The sequence below is a fragment of the Miniopterus natalensis genome, chromosome 20 (assembly GCF_054644295.1).
Source record: "Miniopterus natalensis isolate mMinNat1 chromosome 20, mMinNat1.hap1, whole genome shotgun sequence".
Classification (NCBI taxonomy): domain Eukaryota; kingdom Metazoa; phylum Chordata; class Mammalia; order Chiroptera; family Miniopteridae; genus Miniopterus; species Miniopterus natalensis.
Genome location: NC_142100.1, coordinates 23,160,061 through 23,182,949, shown reverse-complemented (window position 1 = coordinate 23,182,949; position 22,889 = coordinate 23,160,061). Strand labels below are relative to the sequence as shown.

The 22,889-nt window shown below is 55.9% G+C and overlaps 1 protein-coding gene and 1 long non-coding RNA gene across 2 annotated transcripts; one reads left to right on the top strand and one right to left on the bottom strand.

Moving 5' to 3' along the window:
- Positions 1-3,533: 3,533 nt before the first annotated feature.
- On the top strand, positions 3,534-8,535 carry LOC107542391 (uncharacterized). Its single transcript, XR_001603707.2, has 2 exons — positions 3,534-4,217; positions 8,356-8,535. It is a non-coding gene; the product is annotated as an uncharacterized LOC107542391 (long non-coding RNA).
- TBX3 (T-box transcription factor 3) lies at positions 8,505-22,193 on the bottom strand. The gene is made up of 7 exons (XM_087828675.1): positions 20,822-22,193; positions 18,826-19,093; positions 17,413-17,559; positions 15,334-15,410; positions 14,071-14,225; positions 11,964-12,640; positions 8,505-10,140 (listed from the first exon to the last, which is right to left on the bottom strand). The coding sequence occupies exons 1-7, from the start codon at positions 21,208-21,210 to the stop codon at positions 9,676-9,678; spliced, it is 2,178 nt and encodes a 725-aa protein (XP_087684801.1). The 5' UTR covers positions 21,211-22,193; the 3' UTR covers positions 8,505-9,675.
- Between the last annotated feature and the right edge of the window lie 696 nt (positions 22,194-22,889).

Here is a 22,889-nt window from a genome sequence, read left to right as displayed (position 1 = left end):
CGTTTAGTTCCTGTCAAGACAATGCACTCTGGCCTTATAGAGAGAAAGAGGCCCGAGGTCACATGTCAATAAATAAATAGGCACGGTGGGATTCCCGTATTTTCACATGTCATTGAGTATTATTCCCCATTTGATTTTTTCTCTCCAGTTATTTAAAAATATATTTTTTTAAAAAAACCTTCCTAGCTTACAGGCCACATAAAAACAGGTGGCAGGCTGGGCATGGCTCTCATCGCTGACACCTTGCTCCTTGGGTACCTCAGAGCCAGGGGATGGAATGCAAATCTTATGAGAACAGAGCCTCAGTGATGATTATTTGCTGGCTAGCTGGGTGGATGGATGGATGGATGGGTGGGTGGGTGGATGGATGAGTGGGTGGGTGAGTGGGTGGATGGATGGATGGATGGATGGATGGATGGATGGATGGATGGATGGATGGATGGATGGATGGATGGGTGGGTGGGTGGGTGGATGGATGGATGGATGGATGGATGGATGGATGGATGGATGGATGGGTGGGTGGGTGGATGGATGGGTGAGTGGGTGGGTGGATGGATGGATGGATGGATGGATGGATGGATGGATGGATGGATGGATGGATGGATGGATGGATGGATGGATGGATGGATGGGCGGACGGTCGGATGGATGGGTGAGCCAGTGATTCTCAGCCTCCCCAAGTCTTGGGAACGGCCCCATGCACTTCCCCATCCGCCCAGCAGATGGCGGCAAAGGAGCGGCCAAGCCAAGCCCCGGAGCCCGCCGTCGGGCTCCCGGGCTCGCGCCCTCCCCTGAGCTCTGCAACACAGGTAGCTTGAATTTTTTTTCCCCCCCAGGAGGAAGCAAGAGTTCGTGTTAATCGACTGTAGTTCCCTCTTCCTGTCTGAGCCCTCTCATCTCAGGTTTCTGCTCCAACTCAGAAACCAGGATGTACCGAGAAATAACGCCCTTGATGTCCAATAAAACCGGCCCAGAAACGGCCTGCAGATCAGCAGACAGAGGAAAAGGCACCGTGTCCCCGGCTCCCCGGAGCAGACACGCAGGCTGTCGCCAAACACTGGCCTCACCACCCACGCTTTCCTTGTGATGGGCCTGTGAGCAAGCCTGGGTGGGGGGGAGAGTTCGGAATAGAGGCTGCTGGGGGATTGCTTGGTTTGGGGGGGCTGTGAAGAGGAGGTGTCCTCAGCTCCCAGCATCTTGTTTGGAATCAATCTTGCTGACACCAGGAAGAAATCCATCCCGAAGGAGCCGTGTAGGCCGAGAGGGATTTATGGGGGCCGGACTTGGGCGGCGAGGGTTTCCTGGCACATCCTGTTTTCTCAGAGCGGGGGAAAGAGGAACCAAGTCCCTCTCCCGGGAACATTCCACGGTGTCTGAGCCGGGCCTTTATGTGCTTGTGAATTGTCATGTGTTTGTCTGAATAAAAAGCGAAAGAAACTCCAGAGGGACGCCTGGTAGAAGACGCGGGCGACATTTAAAAATGCGTCCACTAGCTACCCTCGGGCTTGCCAGGTAGGGGGGTCCCCGAACGTTCAGACTTCCCCCCCACAGGTTTTGGGTAGGCGCCTACTTTGTTCTGGGCTCCGCTGGGCAGTAAACATAGAGGGGATTGTCTGCATGGAAAGAGGTCCCCGCGTTCATGGCGTTAATTTTTACCCCAGGAGAAGGCTGGCTGGGGGGGGGACCCTCTGACCCCCAACTATCTCCCTGCAACATGTACACGTCTGTCTCCCCAAATTCAGAGCCCCAGTTCCACTGGGTGTGTCTTTAATGAAAAAAAAAAAAAAAAAAAACTAAGTCCTTCTGAAGATCTGAACAAAAATGAAATCTGCCCTTTGCGCCATGTCACTGTGATGTCTGTGGAGGTGGCTTTGAGGGGGTTCAGAGGCTGGGGAACCCCCAACTTGGACCCCAGTAGGGGACTCCTCTGCCACTCCTTTCACCCTAGATCTTGAATGGGGAGGAATGCAATAAAAAGTAACTGTTTTATGCAAAGGGGTTTCCTTTTATTACCCGCGCTAGTCCGGCGGGGCCGACGCCAGCAACAGGAAATTAACACAGAATTCATCGGGGGTGATAATGACTGCTCCTAATCATTAGGTTAATAAGTTAATATCATTAATTAGTCAACTAATTAGACAACGCCTCAGGCCTTTAGGGTCTGGAGGCTTCCATTCAAAATAAGTGAAGAAATCGTGTCCTTAGAGAAGGTGAGAGATAGAGACCAGAAGAGCTAGTCCCTAAAGCTGGATTTGACCCCGCAGAGACCCGAGTCTGCAGGGACCACCCTAAACACTCCCCACATTTCCTTCCGTCTCCTGAGCAATGATCGGGTCTTAATTCGGTCGGGCCCACACCTGGCTGAGAATCTGAGGGTAATCGCAGCGCCTCCCCCCTGCCCAGCCTGCATATATGCTCAGTAACCAACTTTTGTGTGTGATTCCTGAGAATCCACCGATGCCAGGAGCTCTGGCTCCAGCTCCGAGCCCCAGCCCTGGAGACCGCCCGGGAGCGGGCGCCAGGAGGGAGGCCTGGGGTTGATTGGGGCGCTGGGCGCGCTATTGGCAGACACTTTCTCAGCGCAGGCTTGCACCTCGGCTCTGTGACGGGGTTGGGACGGCTGGGGGTGGGGGCGACTAAAGTAACAACACTCCCCCCCCCCCCCAGACAACTGGAGCTCCCCTGGGGCTGCTGCAAAAGTGAAGGGCGCCTGGTCCCCGCATAAAAGGAAAAAAAAGTTACACCCAAGACGCCGGCCCTGGGGACTTGGGTGGAAAGCCACGTGCAAAAGTGGCAGGAAGGAAGTTCACCTACGACTCTCAGTACCGTACCTGGGGTGTCCCGGACGCTTTGGGAACCTTGAAGGGGCAGGGAGCCTATCCTCCTGGTCCCTCCTGGTGGGCAGGAGGAGCGCCTAGGTGGGGCTGGCTGGCGTGGGCCTGGGGAAGCCGTCCTCTCCTCCAGGGGGCAATCCCCCAACCCGAAACCAGAGCTCCGGTCATTAGCTGCAAACCTGAGTGGCACGAGGATCGCATTTCAAACGCGCAGATAGACTGGCTGACCTGAGTCGTCCGACTAGGGGTTGGGGTGGGGAGTGGACGGCTCCCACGGCTCCCACCGTACCAATGCCCCCCCACTGAGCTCCCACAGCCCTCCTTCCAGGGGCTGCGCCCCCGCTGCGTGATCCAGGACACGCTCAGGCCGCCTGACTTCATCCCAGCAGTGGGGCAGGAAGCGCGAAGCGTCTCTGGAGCAGGAAAGAGGGTCCCCCTGCTCCCTACCCGAGCAATGTGTGGCTTCACCCCCGCCCAACCTGCAGCAGATCCCGGCCTCAGCTCTCGAGGTGCTCGGGGCCTACAGTTGTGCAGGCCCGGGAACCTGGGCCGCACTGTTGCAGGACCTGGCACCCCGTTTCCTGGGTGGGGTGGGAGAGGCTGTGCCCTCAGCATCCCTTCTCCGGGTTCCCAGCAGAACCTGTCTCCCCAGTAGCTGAGCCCTCGGCTCCCAGCTTCGGCCAGAGAGTTGAGAGACAGGGCAAGACAAAACTAAATTTGCTTAGGATTCTGGAAGCTGGACAGGGGGGAACCAGGAAAGAGAGACCGGTCCCTGTGCCAACAAAGACCCCCACCTGCAGTCAGGGCCTTCGGGCCTGGACAGTGGACACCGTAAATGCCAGGGACTTGGGGGAGCATCCGAGGCGGGCGGAGAAGAGCCCGGGACACCTCGGGTAGAGGGAACCCCTGGAGTCAGCGTGGTGGCCCTGCCCGCCCTGGGGCACGCTGGCGCTGCTGAAATCCCCAACCCTTGGGGACCCCGATCGGAGGAGCGCTGGGGATCTGCTCCAGTGCCCGGCCGCGGGCATTTTTAAGGGGGGTTTGTCTTGGGCCCACCTTGTGCTTCATCTGCTCTGGAACAAAAGCCCCGACGGGGTTTTCGGGGGGAGGGGGCAGTGGACACCAGAATAAAAGCTTTACTTTCACACTGCACGACAGATGGCCGAAGAAATCCAAATGTTCTCGTACAAAACGCGTGGGAGTCACACACCAACCCCCCCAGCCCCCCTGCAGCACGCCCGAGGATTTCTTCATATCCGGACACATGCTCCGCAGGTACGCACACCTCCACCTGAGTCAGGAACGGCGATTCAAGTGGCTTCTGAACCCCGCTTCGGCTGGGATTCTTGGCTCCAGTTCCTCCAGTTTCTTGGGGTGATCTCGGGTAAGTGACTTCAATGTGCGGGGTGCCTCAGTTTCCTTTTAAAACAGGGATGCGAGCCCTGCGCGCGCGCGCGCCCTAAAGGGTTAATTGCGGGGAGGCGAGGAGAGACCCCTTTTGCGGGGAAGGATCCGAGCGCCTGGCACGCGCTCGCGGCCCTCGCATGCCAGCTATTTTTATTGTTGTTATGTGTACTTGGAGCGCCAACATCTGCAACATATATACGACTTGATTATACGCATCTTGATTATAAAACAACCAAATGCATCTACATCCGGAACTGTCTTGGGCATGAACTTCTCAAGGCAAATTGGAAGAGACGCCTGCAGATGGAGCACGCACGAGGACACGCACACGCGCGCGCATCCCCTCCCGACACCTGCGGGGCCTGCGGGAACGCAGCTGCGGCGCAGAGCCCGCGCGCGGGGAGGGCGCGTCTTCAGCTGCGGGTATTAAGCAGCCGGGGGCGGCCGGCTCGCGGCCTCGCTCTCGGGGCTGGTTGCCCGGAGGTCAACCTTGGAAACCAGCGAGGCAGAAAGCGCGCGGGCGCGGGGCGTTTCAAGGCACTTGCCTCCCCAAGGCGGCTGCCTGTCTGCTGGCTTAGGGGAAAGGTCACCACAAGGCTTTTCCTTCTTGGATGGAATTTTTCTAACGGCCTCTGCGCCCGGGAACTTCCCCCCCTCCCCTCCCCACAAAGAAGGACGGGTGGGTTTCAGGACAGAGGCGGAGGGAGGCTCTACCCACCGTCACACGCACGCACGCCCACACCCGGCTCCGTCGCGGTGGAGGGGACCCGGGAGGAGGGGCGCAGGGCCGTGACCCCTGCCTCCGCCGGAGCGCGCCCTTCGGCCCCTGCAATTAGCGCCGGGAGGTCAGCAGGAACCCGGACGCCTTCACCCGCGGCTCCAAGCGCAGCCAAAGGCGACCCCTTTCCCTCCCCCGCCGCCAGTCTCCGACGCCGGGGCGCAACCAGACTGGGAGCCGGCCTTCCCAAGGGGTGGGGGGCGCAGGAGGGCTCGGGCGGCAGCCGTATTTGTCACCTTAAATCTACAAATCACCAGGGCGCTCGGCCCTGCGGGCTGCGGTAGCTGACCCTCCCGGTGCCGTTGCGCACGGCTGCTCCCGCGAGCCAGCGGCGCGGTGGCCTTTGTCCCTGTAGACTCGGCCGGTGGGGAAAAAAACCGAAAAGAAAAAAAAAAAAATCCAAAGTCCTAAATTAAGAAAGAGAGAGAGAGCGCGCATGGAGGCAAAGAGGCGCTGCATCCAGGGCAGAATCCGAGTTGTGTCTATTTGGAGAGAGGGGGACCCTCTGCTCTCCATCTCCCCAGCATGGGCTCAGGTTCGCCCCTGACCCCCAGGCAGGGTCGGGGCAACTGCTGGGGGTTTCTACACCGAGCGGCAAGGTACTTGGCGAGAACATTAGGGGCAAGGGTCCCCTCACTGCATTTCCTCACGCTCTTTGGAAGCCCAGAGGCGGGAAGGGCTGTTTTTCTCATCGGAGGTCCCAGCTGGAGTAAATGTGATATTCAGGAAAGAGATGACAGCGGCTTCTTCCGAAGCTTGGGGGGGTGGTGGGGGGGAGGGTAGGGTTAGGAGGGGGGGCCCAGAGGAGGGGAGCGCAGTCTGGGGGTGGCTGGGTGAGAAAGGGCCAAGGCCAGGAGCCCAGGTTCTGGGGCCCGGGAGGCGCTGGGGTGCCCAGCCGGCAGCGGCCACGGGGGCGCATTCGTGGGCCAGACAGATAGGTGGCACTCGAAGCCCGGAAAAAAGGGCGAAGGCGCCGGCTCCGAGCGGCCTCCGCGGCCGCCGCCGCCACCATAAAGCCCGCGGCGAGATTGCGACCGGCGCCAGGTGAGTAATAGGCAACGAAACCCAGAGAGATTGCGAGCCATTCACCCCGCCCGGCAGCGCCAAGAGAGTTACTCATTAACATCACTATATACAAATAAGATACAAAGGAGATTAAAAAAAAAAAAGACAGAAAGAAACAAACCCTGCCAGCTGTGGGAGAGGCTGGAAGCACGCCTGAGCCCCGTCCGAGAATTTGGGGGGCGGGGTGGGGGGGCAGGGGGGCAGATCTGCGGATCTGGACCGGGAAAGGGGCATTGCTGACCTCTCCCAGGCCGAGGCTGTGGTTTGCTCCCCGCTCGGGAGAGCGCCTCTGGGCGCCACCGGCCGACCGGCACCTTCCAGGGGCGCAGCGCCGCGCGTAATCTCGGGGCCAACAGCCAACGCGCGCCCTGGAAACCTCCCGGCCCTCGGGGGGAGGTGCCTCCCCGAGGTCCCCTGACTCCGCACCCTCCGTGCCCCTGGACGTTTTCCCCGCCACCCCGGGAAACCGAGCGGGAGAGGCTGTGGGGCTCCCCACGTGCCGGGCTGGAGGTGGAAAGGGGTTTGCGCCCCTCTCCAAAAAGGTCCTGACCTCGATCCCCTCCCAAGTACAGGCCGAAGGCGGGGAGGGGGCCCTCCGTGCGGGCGCGTTCGAGAGGCTGGGAGGTGACAGGGACTCGGGGCCGAGCTGGCGGGCTCCAGGGAGGGGGCAGGGCCGCAGCCAGGCCGGCTCCGGCTGGGTCCTCACGTCACGGGCCCTCAGGGCAAGAAAAGCCTGGAGAGCCTTCCCGTCCTTGTCCCCCACCCCGCCCCCACCCCACACGAGCACACACACCGCACACCAGTCCGCGATGGAGCTGGGGGCGGGGTGGGGGGCGGGAAGGCTGGGAGACCAAAGACTGTCACTGCCTCACCATTTTTTATTGAAAGTTTCAAAGATAAATGGAACTTCAAAAGGCAACTCCTTAAACAGCCTGGAGGCTGGTTGGAGGGGAGAGCGCTGGAGAGGGTGCGGGCCTCCTGGGTGACTTTCCCCTTGGAGAGGGGGTCAAGTATGCGCCCTGGAATTACCTTTCCCAGGCGGGGAGAAGTGGCCGCCTCCCTCGCGGGACACAGCCCGGCGTGGTGGAGCCAGCCCCGCTCTGCATGCACGGCTTCGGGGACCGGGCCTGGTCGGGGTGCCTTGGGTCAGCCGGGCCCAACCTGGGACCCCAGGGACTGCAAGGGGACGGTCAGTCTCCTCAGCTTCTCTCACAACCCTGGGGAAGGGGGGGGGGGCCGCCTTGCCAAGCCCCAGGCTGGCTGCAAGGAGATTCGGTGGTGTGTGTGTGTTTTTTTTTTTTTTGCACACTGGTTGCAAGGATATTTTTGACTTGGATTTCCCAGATCGAGGTGAAAAGGGAGACAGAGGCCAAGACGGAAACGTTTGCAGCCCTCGGACGCACTTGCGGTTGGGTTCGTGACTTCGCGAGGGGAGCATTCCTTCCCCATTAAAACCGAAGTATCTGAAATTGCTATTCTATCCCGTCCTAATCAGGCCCCTTCCGTCTCTCGTTCTGCTCCCTAATTTAAAGGAAAAGTAATTTCAGATTGAAGCGGCCCGCTCCCTCTCGGGAGCGAGGGACTTTTTGTTTTTAGCTCTGTAACTTGAGTGACATCTCACTCGGGTTCGGTGGGGGCGGTCTTAATTACTTAAAGGCGAAGGGAAGGGATCAGGGGAAGCCAGGAGAGGGGGAGAGAGACTCCAGAAAGTTCCCTAAAGAAAGCACTTATCGCACAAGGCCCGAAGACATTTCAATAAAAATTTATTGAAATTTCAATGACGTTTTTAAAGAGGGGGTGGGAAATACAGGAAAAAAAAAACACAAAACACAACCAAAGAACTCATCAACAATTATAACACAAAATATACCTTCATGAGTTTTTTGTCTTTAACCCATCTCAGCACCTGACTTTTGAACTGGGAATATTATCTCTACAGGCACCAATTCAAAACACCATCAATAATGACGACAGTAGTCAACTCCACTTGGCTTTGACGGTATCAGAGACTAGCAAATACAAATACAAAAGAGAAATTAGAAAGTCAGGCCGCGGCCTCCGCAGTCCCCACCCCTCTGCCGTATCCCCCCCCCCCCCCAGGCAACCTCAGACCCGCCGGGCAGGTAGGGCGTGAACATCGTAGGGAATTTAAGTCGGAGCTGAAAGTGGCACCACCTCCCCAAGTCTGGGGGAAAGAGGCGTCACACTCTCCCTCGCTCTTGGACATGTTAGAAAGAAGACATTTTTTATTTTTATTATTTTTTCTTTGCAGACCACTCTTTCGAAAGCGTGTCGGTGTCGGTGCGGGAAGTGTGTTTTCTAGTTTTCAAAAGCGAGATCCCGTGACCTTGGGACAGAACCGACCACGGGGGAGACGACGTGAAACCCGACGGCCTGCGAGCCTATTTACATAGAGCTATGTACAGTGTCAATAAATTAAAGTTTAATTCTCCGAGCATTCATATTCCATCTATTTACAAGAGTTATCAAATAATTACATAAATACTTTGCTAATAAGTCTCGCTTCTTCTTTATTATTATTTTTTTTAAAACCTTGTTATTGCATATACAGGAAAGAGAAAGAACTGCCAGGGAGAGAGAGAGAGAGAGAGAGACAGAGAGAGAGACAGAGACATGAGTCCTGCTACGGAGCTTAGCGAAAATAAACTCGTTTTTTTTGTTGTTTTTTTTTTTTTGGTACGTGTGTGTCTTCTCTACCCCCTCCCCTCTCAATCCCCCCCACGCCCCTCCTTGGGGTTGCCGATGAGATTTGGGGAAAGGGTGTAGAGTCACGTTCTTTCCTCTCTAAAAGCAAGCTTTCAAAATGAAAAAACAAAACAAAACAAAACAAAAAACCCGAAAAAACAAAAAACAAAACAAACCCCACAAATACATCACTGTGGAACATGCAAGGAGAGACCTATAGTGGCTCTTAAAACATCACGAGAATATTAAAAAGACACAGATTATCTTAATAGAGACTAAACAAGAGTGGCAGCGACTCCCCCCTCCCTGCCCCCCCCAAAACAATGCTGCTGAGTAATTTCTTTAGAACTGATATGCAAGTCACTAAAAAGTTTTTAATCTTCACAAACAAAATCATGTTAATGTATTTATTTGCCCCCCCCCCGTTAATTTTTTTTTTTTAATTTTATTTGTTTTTCTTTCCACTTGACACGGTGAAGGAAAAATATATATATATAAATCTGCACTGGGAGAGAAACCTTTCAACGCCCCCGCCCCCCCTCCTGGGGGCCTGGCTACCTCTCCTTCCCAGGCTCCCAGACCAGCCTCCTGGAGGTGCTCCGGACAGACCTGTTTTAACTCCCACCCTCACAGCTCAATGCAACAGACGTTTCCAAGCCCCCCTCCCTCCCCTCCCTGCCCCCCAGAAGCTGCGCCAGATCCCGGATACAGAAACCACGCCAAGAGGACGGGGCTGGCTCCCAGCACATTCTCTCCAGGGAGTCCGTCGGGCGCCCCTTCCCGGGCAGGGCTCACCCCGCCGCGGCCCACGGTTCGTTCCACACCCGACAAAGTGCACTGCAGACGCGACCGGACTGGAATGAAGCGACTCTCCTGGGGAGGGGGTTTAGGGGGATGCGCTGCGGGACCTGTCGGGCTTGGCCTCCAGGCCGCTGACCAGCCGCTGGATGCTCTGCAGTTCGCTGGTGGCCGCCTCTTTGTCGGGGCACAGTTTGGGCGACAAGGACACGGAGCCGGAGGACAGGGTGGAGGAGCGGCTGTTGAGTTCCGAGCCCGAGTCCACGGCGGCCACCGAGGCCGGGCTGGCGGCCAGCGCGGCGGCTTTGGCGTCCAGGGGCCCGGCGGCCGCGGCCATGGACGGCAGTGCGGTGGTCAGCAGGCTGCCGCCGTCGGGGACCGGCACCGGGATGGAGTAGGGGCTGTAACGCAGGCGGGGGCGCATGGTGTTCAGGTTGAGGAAGGGGTGGCGGTGCACCGAGCTGGACGCCGCCGCAGAGGAGGCCGCGGCGGCCGCGGCCATGTAGGTGTACGGGTAAGGGAACAGGCTTCCGAAGGGCGACATGGCCAGGCCCTGGGGGGGAGAGAGGCAGAGGCGAGTGAGCGGGGAGGGGCCCGCCCGGCGGTCTCCTTCCCCATCCCCTGGGGACCCGGAGCCTCAAGTCCTGCTGCTCTCTCCCCGGGGCGGGGGGAGGACGCTCAGGCTTATGCCTCTCGCCCCAGATCTTAGCTGCGTCACCCTAGGCGGGGGTACGGCCCTCCATGTGCCTCAGGTTTCTTGCACGAAACAACAACAACAGGGAAATAGTCAATAATTCATATACTATTGGGAACTTGGTGGACATCAAATGAGGTAATGCCTCCAAGAGGCCACCCAGGGCGCCTGGCCAGCAGGACTGCGAGAAAATCGCCCGGCAGGGTCAGCGGTTGCACCTGTCAAATGGGACCACAGTCCGTCCATCCGTCTGCCTACCCCACCTCGGTCCTGAGTACGGACCGGAGGGCAGACACGATTAGGCGTAATTCTTTTTCATTCTTGGGCCCCTCCCGAACCCTTCCATTCCGACCCTAGAAGTTTCTCTCTCTCACACACACACACACAAAATCCAGGGAAAATCTCAAGCAAAAAAATAAAAATAATAAAAAAATGGGGAGGGGGAGGAGCATGGTGTTTGCTATAAACAGAGACAAGACAAGAAGTCGCCCAGCCTGATATGCTGGTGTTACAGGGAGAGAAACCGAGGTAGGCCCCAGGGGCACAGAAAGTCAGAGAGCAAGTGGCAGAAAGTAGCCTGGAAAATCCAGGGGCCCTGACCTGGGCCACTTCTCGGTCCCTCGCCTTGAGGTAAACTTGTTCGCCCAGAACAACAGCCCCTGGCGCCCACATCACCTGCCCACCTAGGACGGGGTCTCCAGGAGGGGCTGACGGAGGGGAGGAGATGGCAGGAGCTGAGAAAGGCCAGAAACCGGCCCTTTTCTCAGTCCCCTCCTCCCCCTGGAGAGCGAGGCCAATCCTGCCTCTTGGCTCAGGGAAGGGAGACAAATGTGCTCAGACAAAACATCAGGCAAGGGCGTGCAGAAAACCCCACAGAACCTTTTCACCAGTTCAGAGCGTTTCCAAGTGGCCTGAGACTTCTCCCAGGCCGCCCCGTGCCCCGGCACAGCTGTCTGAGCCACGCGGAGGCTGCCAGGCTGTCCCTCAACTCCGACGTTTCCCACGTGTGCACAGACCATTAACCCTTTGGGGAACAGGCTGGCAGGCTTGGAACGGGGGCAGGGGACAAGCTTCACGCTGGGAGGGACCGGCCGGAAGACCGAAAGAGTCAGTTCCCACCCAGGGAGCCGCTTCCTCTCCCCTGGCCTCAGTTCTCCCCCTGGTTCAATTCCCGAGGGAGGACTGGCTGTGAGACGCTTAAAAAGAGACGTTTCAACTCTGAAGCTAAACATCACAGACCCTGGAAAAGGCCCTGGCGTCAGACTGCCTGGGGTAGAGGGAGCCTTAGCTCCGCCACCTACCAGCTGTGTGACCTTGGATAAGTTCCTCAACGTCTCTGGGCCTCAGCTATACAGTGGGGGTGAGAGCAGTGCCACTGAAGTGCGGCCAGATCAAGGACTTAGAGGCGCTCCCGGCACAACGTGAAGCGCTGTGGGTCCCTTTTACTACTTACCTACCTACTCTGCTGTCAACAGCCCTTCACTTCGAAAAACAAAATGTATTTTTTTGAGGGGGGGGCAGGTGTAAGATTATGACGAATCCAGGAGGTAAACCTTCCACCTAGCAATTACCATTGTCATTTAAAGCCACCAGACCAGGGGGACTGGGTGAGGGTCTGGTGCCAAGGGGCAGGGAAACTTAGAGGGGCCCCGGAGAGGGGCTGGGGAGGGGGGCATGAATACCTGCGAGGCCAGGACGTGCTGCTGGAGGTGGAAGGGCAGGGTGGCCGCCGACGCCCCCGACAGTCCCTGCGCCGCGGCTGCAGAGGCCATGGCCGTGGAATCCAGGCCGGACACGCCGGTGGAGGCCCCGGACACGGTGGCCAGCAGGGGTCCCATGCCCGCCGCCATGCTGGAGAAGGCGCCCCCCATGGCGAACTGGCTGGGGTGCAGAAAGAGGGGGTGCCCGTTGAAGAACTGCTGGCCGGCCAGCCCCGGGGCGAAGCCGAGGCCGGGCAGGGGGCCCTGGCCCAGGTGCGCGGGGGCCGGGTCCGTCTGCACCGTCAGCGGCGCGAAGGCCTCCTTGGCGGGCAGCGCGCGCGCCTCCTCGGCCTTGGCCGTGGCCGCGCCCTCCCGGCCCGGGCTCCTGCGCTCCTCGGCGCCCAGGCCGCGGGTGCTGGACGAGATGGTGGCCGGGCTGTGGCGCGAGTCGGGCGACGCCTTGTCCAGCCGCGCGCCGTCCCGGGCGCGGCCGCCGGGCTCGGCCGCGAAGCCGTGCGCCCTGGCCGCGGGGCTCCCCTTGTCGCGGCTCGGCTCCTCCGACGTGGTGGTGGAGATCTTGGCCGCGTCGCAGGCCTCGGGCCCCTGCTCCTCCCTGCTCTCGGCCTCGGCGTCGCTCTCGCCCTCGCTGGGACACAGATCTGCCAAAGGAGGGGCGCACGAGCGCGGGGGGGGGGGGGGGGAGGTGAGCGCCAAGCTGGGCGGCGGGGGCCGGTTTCCCAGGGTGAAGCCTTGGCTCGGCCACTGCCCAGCTGGGTAACACTCCGCAAACCCCTTTTTTAACCCCCCCACCCCGCGGGCCTCAGTTTTCTCATCTGCAAAATGGGTGTGGTGACGCTTCGTAACGTTAGCGGAAAGGTTCAAAATGCCAATAACGCATTTAAAGCATTTGGACAGGCTGGGCCCCTCCCCCAAATCGGTAATGGATTTCACTGTTTTTACAGGCGTGGATTGAGCTTTTACTAGTCAGATTACTCTTTTTTTTTTTTTGCTCACCTTTTCAATTGCAAATTCACTTTTTTTTTTTTTTTAATTAAAAGGAACTTACACTAAACCTCACAGCGGGAACACCTCCCAGTCACCACCACGGCCTTTGTTTGGTGAGTGATGGAGATCAGTCCCTTCCACAATTTTGTGAGTCCTTTCAGAAGGATTTGTGTGGGGGGGACCCTGACCTAGGAATTGGTTGTGGCCCACGCGGACACCCCGCGCCCAGCACGCGCCCTCAGCGAGCCCCTCCGTGTGCCCCGGTCCCTGCAGGCGGGGATGGGCGATGGGCAGCCCCCCCTCCCTGCCCCTAGACAATCCGAGATTTTTTTTTTTTTTTTGCTTTCACCACACCCTCTGTGGGTGTCCTACCGGGAAAAGAAAGAAAAAAGGGATCTTGTTTTATGTTTAAAGCTTAGATGGATTGAAGACATAAAGGACTTTCATTGGCCTAAACGCAAAAAACAGGTTTCTTCCAGTCACGAGAGCCTGTGTGTCTTTCCAAATAAATAGTTCTCTGCTCTTTAAACACAGGAAACCGACTGGGGATTTGAACCATCTTTCCCTCCCACCCCCCGACCCTCCTCCCTCCTGGACTCGGATCCCCAGTGGTCCAGCCCCTCTCACAGGCTGTGGCTCTATCACTGGGTGTCTTCTCGGTCACCTTCCCTGTTCCAGGTGGCAGAGAATCCCTGTCCTCCCCCCCTCCCCAGCCTACCACATCCTAGTCTTTTCAAAGATGGTTTAAAAGTTTGTTTGGAGACAGTGGAGGGGGGGGGGAAGAAGAGAGAAATGTTCCAGGTATGTTTTCTAAGCTGCCCCCCCCCCAAGAGGGAACATCCAGGCACCCCTCACTCCCAGCCACACTAAGGCCTGAGGGAAGGGTTTCTGAGCACTCCTTCTACCAGCTCAGGAAAGGGGCCACACCTGGTCACCCTCTTTGAGCGCTGGCTCCTGTTTACGGATCCTAGAAGGGTCTGCAGCTTTGGAAAGGTGAGCTCCCTGGGGGGTGCCCCAGCCTCCAACTCTCCCAGGCCTCCCAGACCCCGAGTCCAGAAACCCAGTTTGACCAGGCTTAACCTACCTTTGAGGTTGGAGGTGCCAACAGTGGAGACAGCTGGGGAGGACTGGGCGAAGCAGCTGAAGGCAGCCTGTTCGCTGGAGGATTCATCAGAGGTGCCGGTGTCTTTTTTGTGCCTGTCGTCGAACACCCTCATGGACTGCAGGGTGAGCTGTTTCCTGCAGCACAAACCCCACACCCAGCGTCAGGGAATCCGGGTCCATTTCCCCTTTGGGTCTCACCCTCTCGAAGGAAGGGGCCTGCCACCAGGGGACCATGCTAACTCTGAGATCTGCTTGCCCCCCCCGGGAGGGGAAGGGGGGCACGCTAACAGCCGCACAGACCCCTCTTTTGTTGACCCCTCTCACTGGGCTGAAGACTGTGGCACAAGGGTGTTGGACTTGGAAGAAGGCTTAGGTTGCATTGATTCAAGATCAGGGTTTTTATTAGGGAAAGGGCATGGGCGTGGGCTGTGAAATTTTGTTTAAAAATTCAAAGAGCAAGAGGGGAGGTTGGAGCTCCCACCAGAGACAGCGGAACAGCCGGCCTGACCCTCGGAACACAAAAAGCCCACGGACTCCCCACCGGTGGCTAAGATGGGAGGAAGTGGTTATTTCACGGTGCACTTTCCTGTGATCGGCTCACCAACACATTAATTGGAGTAAAAAAAACCCCAAACCTATTTAGATGTTAGAAATTATTTTTTAACACCTGTCCCTCCCTCGGGGAATAGGTTAAAAAAATTTGGGTGTTTCTTCCCCCCCCCCCCCCCGGATTTTAGAAATTCTTTGAAAGAATGGGTGGGGGAGGGGAGGGCCTCTCTCCTATACTATCCAGCTGTCTGCCTGATGCCAAATGATCCCTGTACCCATGAAGGAGGGAGCCACAGATTTCTCCAGGGGCCTCCGTTCTGTCTGCTGGTATTTGCAGGACCAGACTGCAAAAATTCCAAAGCATTTTGTGGATGGCTTAGTTCTTTCCTGGGACTGCCCTGGAGGAACTTCAATTAATTAGGAATTAATAGGCATCTGTATATAATGGATTATCCCTGACGCTTTCCTTCCAGAGAGAACCATGGTGTGGCCTAGTTCATGTCCTTTAAGGTGACATGCAGGTGGTAGAATTCTGTGTCCTGAAATCAGCAAGCATGTGACAGGGGAGAGTCGTCGATCGATTCCCCGCCATACTTCTCAATATAAGTGCCTGCACCCCACAGTTGGGAGTTGGGACCCAGTGAAGTGATTTTTTTCTAGATTATCTGAGAAATAAAGAATTGTCTCAGCTCACCTTTTTTCTCTCCTGCCGTTTCCAGTGTCCCGGAATCCTTTTGCAAATGGGTTGTTGTCTATTTTTAACTGAGTTATCTAGAGGACACACAAGCAAGAAAGACACATTGGCCTCATATTCTAGAATGTTCTGGGGGTGTTTCCCCCAACTTAGCAGTTTACGAGAAACAGGACCGCCAACAGGAGATGCCACTGGGATGTATGTGCTGGGTTAGAGAGAAAGGGAGAGGAGTTAACAGAAGTGGGGAGGGGCCTGAGATAAAAACCAAAGGAAACTACCAGGGTTTGCATCTCCCAGGAGGGGTGGGGGTGGCAAACCAGGATCCCAAGCTGAAAGCACCCCTGGGAAATGCCTCACTTTTCCCTCCAGGCAGCCCACAGCTTGGGCTGAGAAATGAAAAAGTTGTCAGAATTGTCAAAAGGGTCAACCTGTAGATCTTCCAAGGTATGCTTTCATTTTGCGTTGTTGTTTTTTTTTTAATACCATGCAATTAATCATAAGATATGTTTGTGGCACATTTCTTGGCCCCGCACACAACACACACACACACACACACACACAAACCCCATACACGCCAACCTACTCCTGTGAATCTAGCAGGATGATTTACGGGGGTTTCGCTACCCTTGGGCCGGAGTGGGTTTGATTTTTATTTTTATTTTTTTGCAGGGTGGGGAGGGGGTTGCTTGGGGAATTAGGATATTGACAACTACAGATCTAAAAAGGACTGAATGACCAGTGGAAACATTTGTTTTCATTTATATGCTTCTGCCACCGCCATGAGGTAGAGAAGGCCCTGGTCTTTTCGTCAGATCAAAACTGTTACAACTTATTATGACAGTAACAACTTGGAGGCCGGGTCTAGAGGGAGCCTGCATTCTGTAGACCGAGGGAAAATGCCACAGCCTGTCACCTTTCAAACCCCTTCCGTTTGGGGAGGGACATAACGTATACAGAGGTCCTCAGAGGGCGCAAAGGGCCCTCTGGCCGGGTTCTTGGTTTCAGAATAAATGCGGGTTCTCTAGACTTGCAGGGACAGGAGGCCTTGCTATCTTAGGCCCCGGAGTAAAGAAACATACCTGAAACACCCCCGCGGGCCCCAGAGGAACCCCCTAGAGCAATAATGAATTCAAAACACAGGGTGTTGTCCTGGGAGCCGAACTCTCACTGCGGACCAGGGTGCAGAAGTTGAAGATCAGGGGGGTCCTCAGATGCCCCCTCCCCCCCATCCTGCCTGCTAACAGCCAGGCTGATGACTGGTGAATCAGCAGCAGGAGTTACTTTGTGTCTCTGTGCCCATGACCTTCAGGCCACCACAACTTTACATACCAGGTGCTGCCTGCTGTTCCATTTGGGGACACTCCTAATCCCCCGGCCTCAGGCCCAGGGGAAGAAAAAAAAAAAAGAAACTTCCAATATAGTGGTGACTTTGGTCACCTCTTCTCCAAAGCCTCAGACAACTCAATTAGTAGGACCCTGTGATCAGAGCAGGTTTTTCCAACCACACACACACACACACACACACACACACACACACACACACACACACACACACACACCATAAAAAACACAGCAGCATGAAAGGTAATAAAAACCAGACCAGCTCCTCGCCGATTCCTGGCTAAGGGAGAGAAGCTGATCCCCACTGGGATTCGTCTCCCAGGGTTCCCCATGGCTTCTGCCTTCAGTTTTTAGCTGGTTCCTTCAGAACCTGATTTCTGGATCCTAAATTTCTGAAGAAGATAAACCTCAGAACAAACAGGAGAAAGCCCTGGGGTCAGGGGTGGGGGTGGGGCCGGCGGCCTCAGAGACAGTGGCTAACAGGAGTTTGGCATTTTTTTCACTCCCTGTTGAATCCTAGCTGGTCGAGTTTTTTTTTTTTCCCTCCTGCCTCTGCAATGTACCAGCAGCTCCCCCCCCCCCAAAAAAACTCCACTGATGCAAAATCGCAAAAGCAAACTCACAAGATCCCTATCCCAATTCTCACCCTCACCCAAAGCAGCTTAAAAGACAGGAGCATTATCACCATTAAGACCAAATAAAATAAAATAAAATAAAAAGGGGCCTCTGATGACCTACCTTGTCATTCTGGTACGCTGTCACGGCGATGAATTCGGTTTCGGGAAACAAGTAAGTCCGAAATGTACTATAAGGGAGCTTTAGGATGTCATTGGCTCTCACAATATGAAAGCGGGGCTGGTACTTGTGCATGGAGTTCAGTATGGTCTGCAGGGGGGCGGGGGGGAGACACAGGGCAAAGAGGGATTTAGCGGAACAAACAGGATCTTCCGACGCCTGCCAGGCTGACAGCTACACCCCACCGGTGGGCACCGCGCTTGCACCGAGCCCACCTCCAGGGAGCACCCCTTTGGGTGCTTGTCACTCCACAAATGTCATCTCCTCGAGAGAATCCAAAGTGCTCGTCAGTTTCCAAAGGGAAACCCCCCCCCACCCTCACCGTCTCGGGTTCATTCGAACCTCGAACCCTAGCCTACCTGAGTACCAAAACTATAATTCCCCTGCCACGTTGCGTGATCACTTGGGAAGGCCAAAGTCTTAAAAGATAGAAAAAAACATGCATTTTAATTTGCAAAATGATTCAGTCCTTTAAACGTCCGCTAATTGACGAGCCCAATCCACTTAAAGCCCTGAGAGGCTGAACTCCAGAGAGGAATATTTATGCCTTAATCAAATCAAGGGCTTCAAATGCAATTCCTGCCCGCTGGAGAAATTTCCGCGCCCTTCTCGCCTTCCTGGGCCTAATCTCCCTGCTGATTCCTTCCTTATCGCTGTTTATTTTGTTGAAATGTTGGGGAGGGGTAGGGGCCGGGGGCAAAAGGTCCTTTGCTTGACTTTTAACAAGCAAGCCAAGCCTTCTGGAAGTTTCTAAGGGTGCTCCCACCGAATATATACTATACAGACGCACTCCCAACACACACCCTATTTTTATACCAAAGATCAGTCTCATTTCTAGTAAACCTGACTTTCACCTAAGCCCAATTCTTTTCGAGTAAAAGAAAAAAAAAAAAAAAAGTCTTTCCCAAAACACAATTACACCCTTTCACCGAAGCAGTGGAGGCTTCGGACCTTAACACTCGCCCGAGAACTACTAGGGCTGATTTCTAAAGACAATGGCATCTCCGAACCTTTAGGAACACATCATTTTTTAAATTGAGTTTACAGCTTAACGATTGGTTTTGAACTTCACTGTCAGGGCAGGCGTTTCCCAAGACCTACAATTGTCCTAGTGCAGGAGCCGCTAGGTCCCCTTCTTTTCGCAAGGCCAGGCCTCCACTCTCGGGAGAGAGAAACACCCCGAGACACCCGGCAACCCTGACTCCTCTCTCTGCAGCCAGGCTGCGGCTCCAACAAGTCCCCCGCCTCCAGCCACAGAGAGGCAGAGAAGGGTCTGATTTTACAGGGCACGGGGACAGCGCTGTCTTTGCTAGAGCGACGAAAGGGGACGTTTTTACTGAAAGGAGCAAAACTTACAAATCCGTGCTTGTCCGAAATGTTGTTGGTGAGTTTCAGTTTGTGGAAAGTGACAACTTTGGACATCCACTGTTCCCCGGTCGCCGGGCTGTCCGGATGGATATACATTCTCTTTGGCATCTCAGGGTCAGCCTTACCGGCCACCATCCACCGAGAATTGTGAAATTTATATCGACAGTCATCGGCAGCTATAATGTCCATCAACAAAATATATTTGGCTTTTTTATCCAGCCCAGAGCATCTTACTTTAAATGGGGGAAACATCCGCCTGCAATGAGAGAGAGGGGGGAAAAAAGAAAGAAAAAAATAAGTCACTCGGAATCTTGGGTTTGATTTTTCTATTTACCCTAAAATATTTAAGTCAAATTTAAAATGCATGGATGAGCTTATAGGTTTCAAGGCGGAGCAGCTGGGCGCAAAATTGTTTTCTGCCACAGCAGGAGTATTAAACGTGCTTAACTTATCTTTAAATGTCTCAAGATTCAAAACAAGTGAACGGCAGCATTCCATTTCTCTCCATCGCCTCCTAATTTCCTTATATCTTTTTCTGTCTCGTGTGACTTTACATCGACTGCCCTCTTTCCAGAGAAACTCTTGCGTGTGCCTGTTCCTGCGGGTGTCTGGGTTCAAACCGTTTGGGGGGTAGGATTTTAAAAGCACGGCCAGTTAACGCTAGAGTTTTCCACCACTCGTCCGTGAGAAAAATGTTTAAATGATCAGGGAAATAAACGTCCGAGTTTATGCTGAAGCACCTCCTAGCTTCAGAGCAGCAGCCCCGCTGCTGGGGGAAAATGAAACTGGATTTCGGGTGAGTTCTAAAAAACGAATTTTGTAGCTTGGGGTGGACTCCCAGGCCTGATAACCAGTCTGCCCGGGAGCTGCTAATCACATTCCCCACGGCTGCTCAGGCCAGTCCCGGACTGCAAGGCTGGGCCACCAGATCGCTGTATATTCCCCAGAAGTGTTGGGATCCTATACTCCCGACTTAAAAGGAAGCACTTTGCCGTGAAACCGGCTAAATGTGTCCTGGGTTTAAGGACATTTATGCCCGACTTTGGCCTCCTGTAACTTGGAGGAGAGACAGAGAAAGCTGAAGACATCAAGAGAGGCCTTTTACTTTTATTTTTTCAACTTTATGCTTTGATAGACTTCAGTGCCATAAATATATATATTATCTCTATATATATATCAGTGACTTTAAGCGACAGGCAGGTTTGGGTCAGGCGAGGACCTCAATGTAAAATATGGTTGATAATTATTTACACATAAAACTGAAGCGTGTGTCTAAGTCTCCCCCCCTGGCTCCTTTGGGTCTGCAAACATAATCTTAAGGATCCCCCCAAATCGCCTGCTGGACTCTCCCTCGGATTCCGGACACGTGAAGCGGTGTGGACAGACATACCCAGCTGCCCTCCGATTCCTCCCTGACCCCGGCAGCCACGGGCTCGGGGGCCCCCTCCAGACCCAGAGGCTGGTCTGGAGGCCAGAAAGGGCCAGAGGAGCTGATGTCAGGCCTCTCTCTTGCTGCCACACAAAAGAAAGGGACTTTTAAGTTTTTCTCTCTGAGCACAAAATGAAACAGACACACACACAAAAAGACAAAAACCCCACATCATCAACACAGACATAAGGATGTTTCTGAAAGATTTGAACAGTGAAACTTCCTGCAGCGGGGTGCTTTCCTTTCTTCCTGCAGAGATGTCTGGGCTCTACTAAAAAAAAAAAAAAAAAAAAAATTCTATCATCTATCCTGGAGAAAACCCAGGCTGCAGACTTAAGGCAGGAAAAGCCACTGCCTGCAGACGGCCAGGTAAGCCGAAATTTCCTGCCACAGGGGCAGGCCGGGGAGTCTTTGCACACAGTTCTAGGGAGACTTAAAGTTTTCCTTCCAAATTACTGACGCACCGACTGTCCTGGGAGGAGAGAGAAAGAGAGGAAAAAAAAAAAAAAAACCCTCCAAGAGTTTGGGGGAGAGGGGGCCCTCTGGCTAGCTTACCTTCCCGACTTGGTGATGACCATCTCTGTGCCCCGCTTGTGGAACTGATCCCAAAGTTCTTTGGCCTCGAGGTGCACCTTGGGGTCATCCTCGACTTCTTCTTCGGGCTCCATGGTCTTCAGAGGCCTCAGATGCGCCTGGGGCCCCAGGGACGAGAAAGGGATGCCGGTCTCGGCCGCCCCCACCAACTGATCCATGATCGGCTTGGCCAGGGCGCCCGGCAGCGAGAGCGCGGCCGCGCCGTTGGGAGGCAGAGTCAGCGCCGGGAAGAAAGGCGGCTGGTGACCCAGCACCGCGCTCATGGCGAAGTCCGGCGCCCGGTGAGGTAGGAACGGATGGTAGGCCATGCTTGTCCCAGGAATGACCGGATCTCTCATGGAGAGGCTCATCCACTCCAGGCGGGGCGCTGGGCTCCAGCCGGGGGCAAGTCCGCAGCTGCTGTTTTGGTTTGTTTTTTTTTTTTTTAACAGCAGCACATAGTTAAAAAAAGAAAAAGAAAAAGAAAGAAAAAAGGGGCGGAGAAAAGCGCCCCCCAAAAATCACAACTACAGCACCGCAGAGGCTGGGGGGTGGGTGTCTTTTGGGGAGAGGAATGCCGCTGGTTTTTAAAGAGGGCAAGGCGAGCCGCCGGGAGACATAGTCGCTGGGGTGACTGTCCTTGCGTCCTGCGTTTTTAAAAAGCCGCTCGGGCGAGTCGTTTCCAGAGGCGAGGGGAGCGAGCGGGGCTGCTGACTGGCGCCCGAGCCCCGGCGGCTCAGCCCCAAGCGGACAGTCCAGCCCTGGGTCCCCGGCACCGCGCCCCAGCTCCCAGTTCTTTGTTGCCAAGGCGGATGGTTCTTCTAGGAGACTTTTTTTTTCTAATTTTTTTTTTGTTTGGTTACCTTTCCCTCTCTTTCTTCTTCCCCCCGCCCCCCTATCTGTCTTCCTCTCCCTGTTTCTCGCAGGAGGCGCCCGCCGTGGCGCTGGACCCGGCTGGAACCGCGGGCGAGAGAGAGGAGAGAGAGAGAGAGAGCGCGGAAAAAAAAAAAAAATCTCTCTCCTTTAAAAAAAAAAAAAAAATCTCTGATTTAAGCCTTCGACGACGAGCGCTATCAAAAACTTGAAGTGCACGCCGGCTTCCGTGGGCCGCCGCCGCCTCCTTCCTGCGCCCCGAGCCTCCGGAGGGGTGCCTGGCGTTTCGATCCGAATCTGGCCGCGCTCCGCTCCCGCGCGTCGTCTTCCGTGTCCTAAAACGTGAGCGAATTCGCTTCCTAAATCTGCGTCCCGACGCGCAGGGTAGAAAGGATGCAGGCGGGGAGGGGGGCGGTGGCGGCGGAGCGGGGAAGGGCGGGCGCGAGGGAGCCGCAGGGACGCGGCGGGCGCGGGGGCGCGAGCGCAGGGAGCCGCGGGAGCGCCGCGCCACCCGCCTCGGCTCCGAGAATTCCCCGGGCGTCTGCTCGGCGGCTCTAGAAGGTCGGGCTCTGCTCTGGGCTGCGGGGAGCCGGGGGCCTCTTGATTGGCTCTTTGACGCTTTCGGACCAATTGTGTTGCTGCATAGGCGTGGTTTTCACAGGTCGAGTGCTGTGGGGGACAGAGCGGAGTTATAAAAAGAAGGTGTCGGAAACGGTAACGTCGCCGCGCCGCATCGGTACTACTGCCGGTCCCGTGAAAATGTCAACAGGATCAGAGGGCGGGCGCGCGGGCGAGCGCCGCTGGGGAGCGCGCGCGCCGAGTCGCCTCTAGGTGGCTTGATCGAGAGAGAGATCGCCGCAGCCCTGGAGCTCTCGCTCGCTGGTTCTAGCTCAGCCCACGTCTGAAACTCCTCAGTCATCCAGCCCGGGATCGGAGGGGGGAGGAGGCAGGGCCAGGGGAGGAAGGGGAGGGAGGAGGGAGCGAGCGAGCTGCGCCAGGGAGGCGGAGAGAGCGCCGGGCGCCGGGCAGGGGCGCTCGCCTCTCGCGCGCTCGGCTCGCCTCGCCTCGCCTCTCCGCCGCCGCGGCCGTTTCTCTCTCTCTCTTTCTCTCTCTCTCTCTTCCGCTCACCCTCTTAACTAACCGGCCCCGGGCGAGCCAGGCGGATGGGTGAGCCTCC

Excerpts from the sequence above, each read along its gene's own strand:
- TBX3 (XM_087828675.1), bottom strand. The coding sequence starts at position 21,210 with ATGAGCCTCTCCATGAGAGATCCGGTCATTCCTGGGACAAGCATGGCC. Across the intron at positions 15,411-17,412 it reads CAGCGTACCAGAATGACAAG|ATAACTCAGTTAAAAATAGA; the intron begins GTAGGTCATCAG and ends TGTGTCCTCTAG. Across the intron at positions 10,141-11,963 it reads AGCACGTCCTGGCCTCGCAG|GGCCTGGCCATGTCGCCCTT; the intron begins GTATTCATGCCC and ends TCTCCCCCCCAG.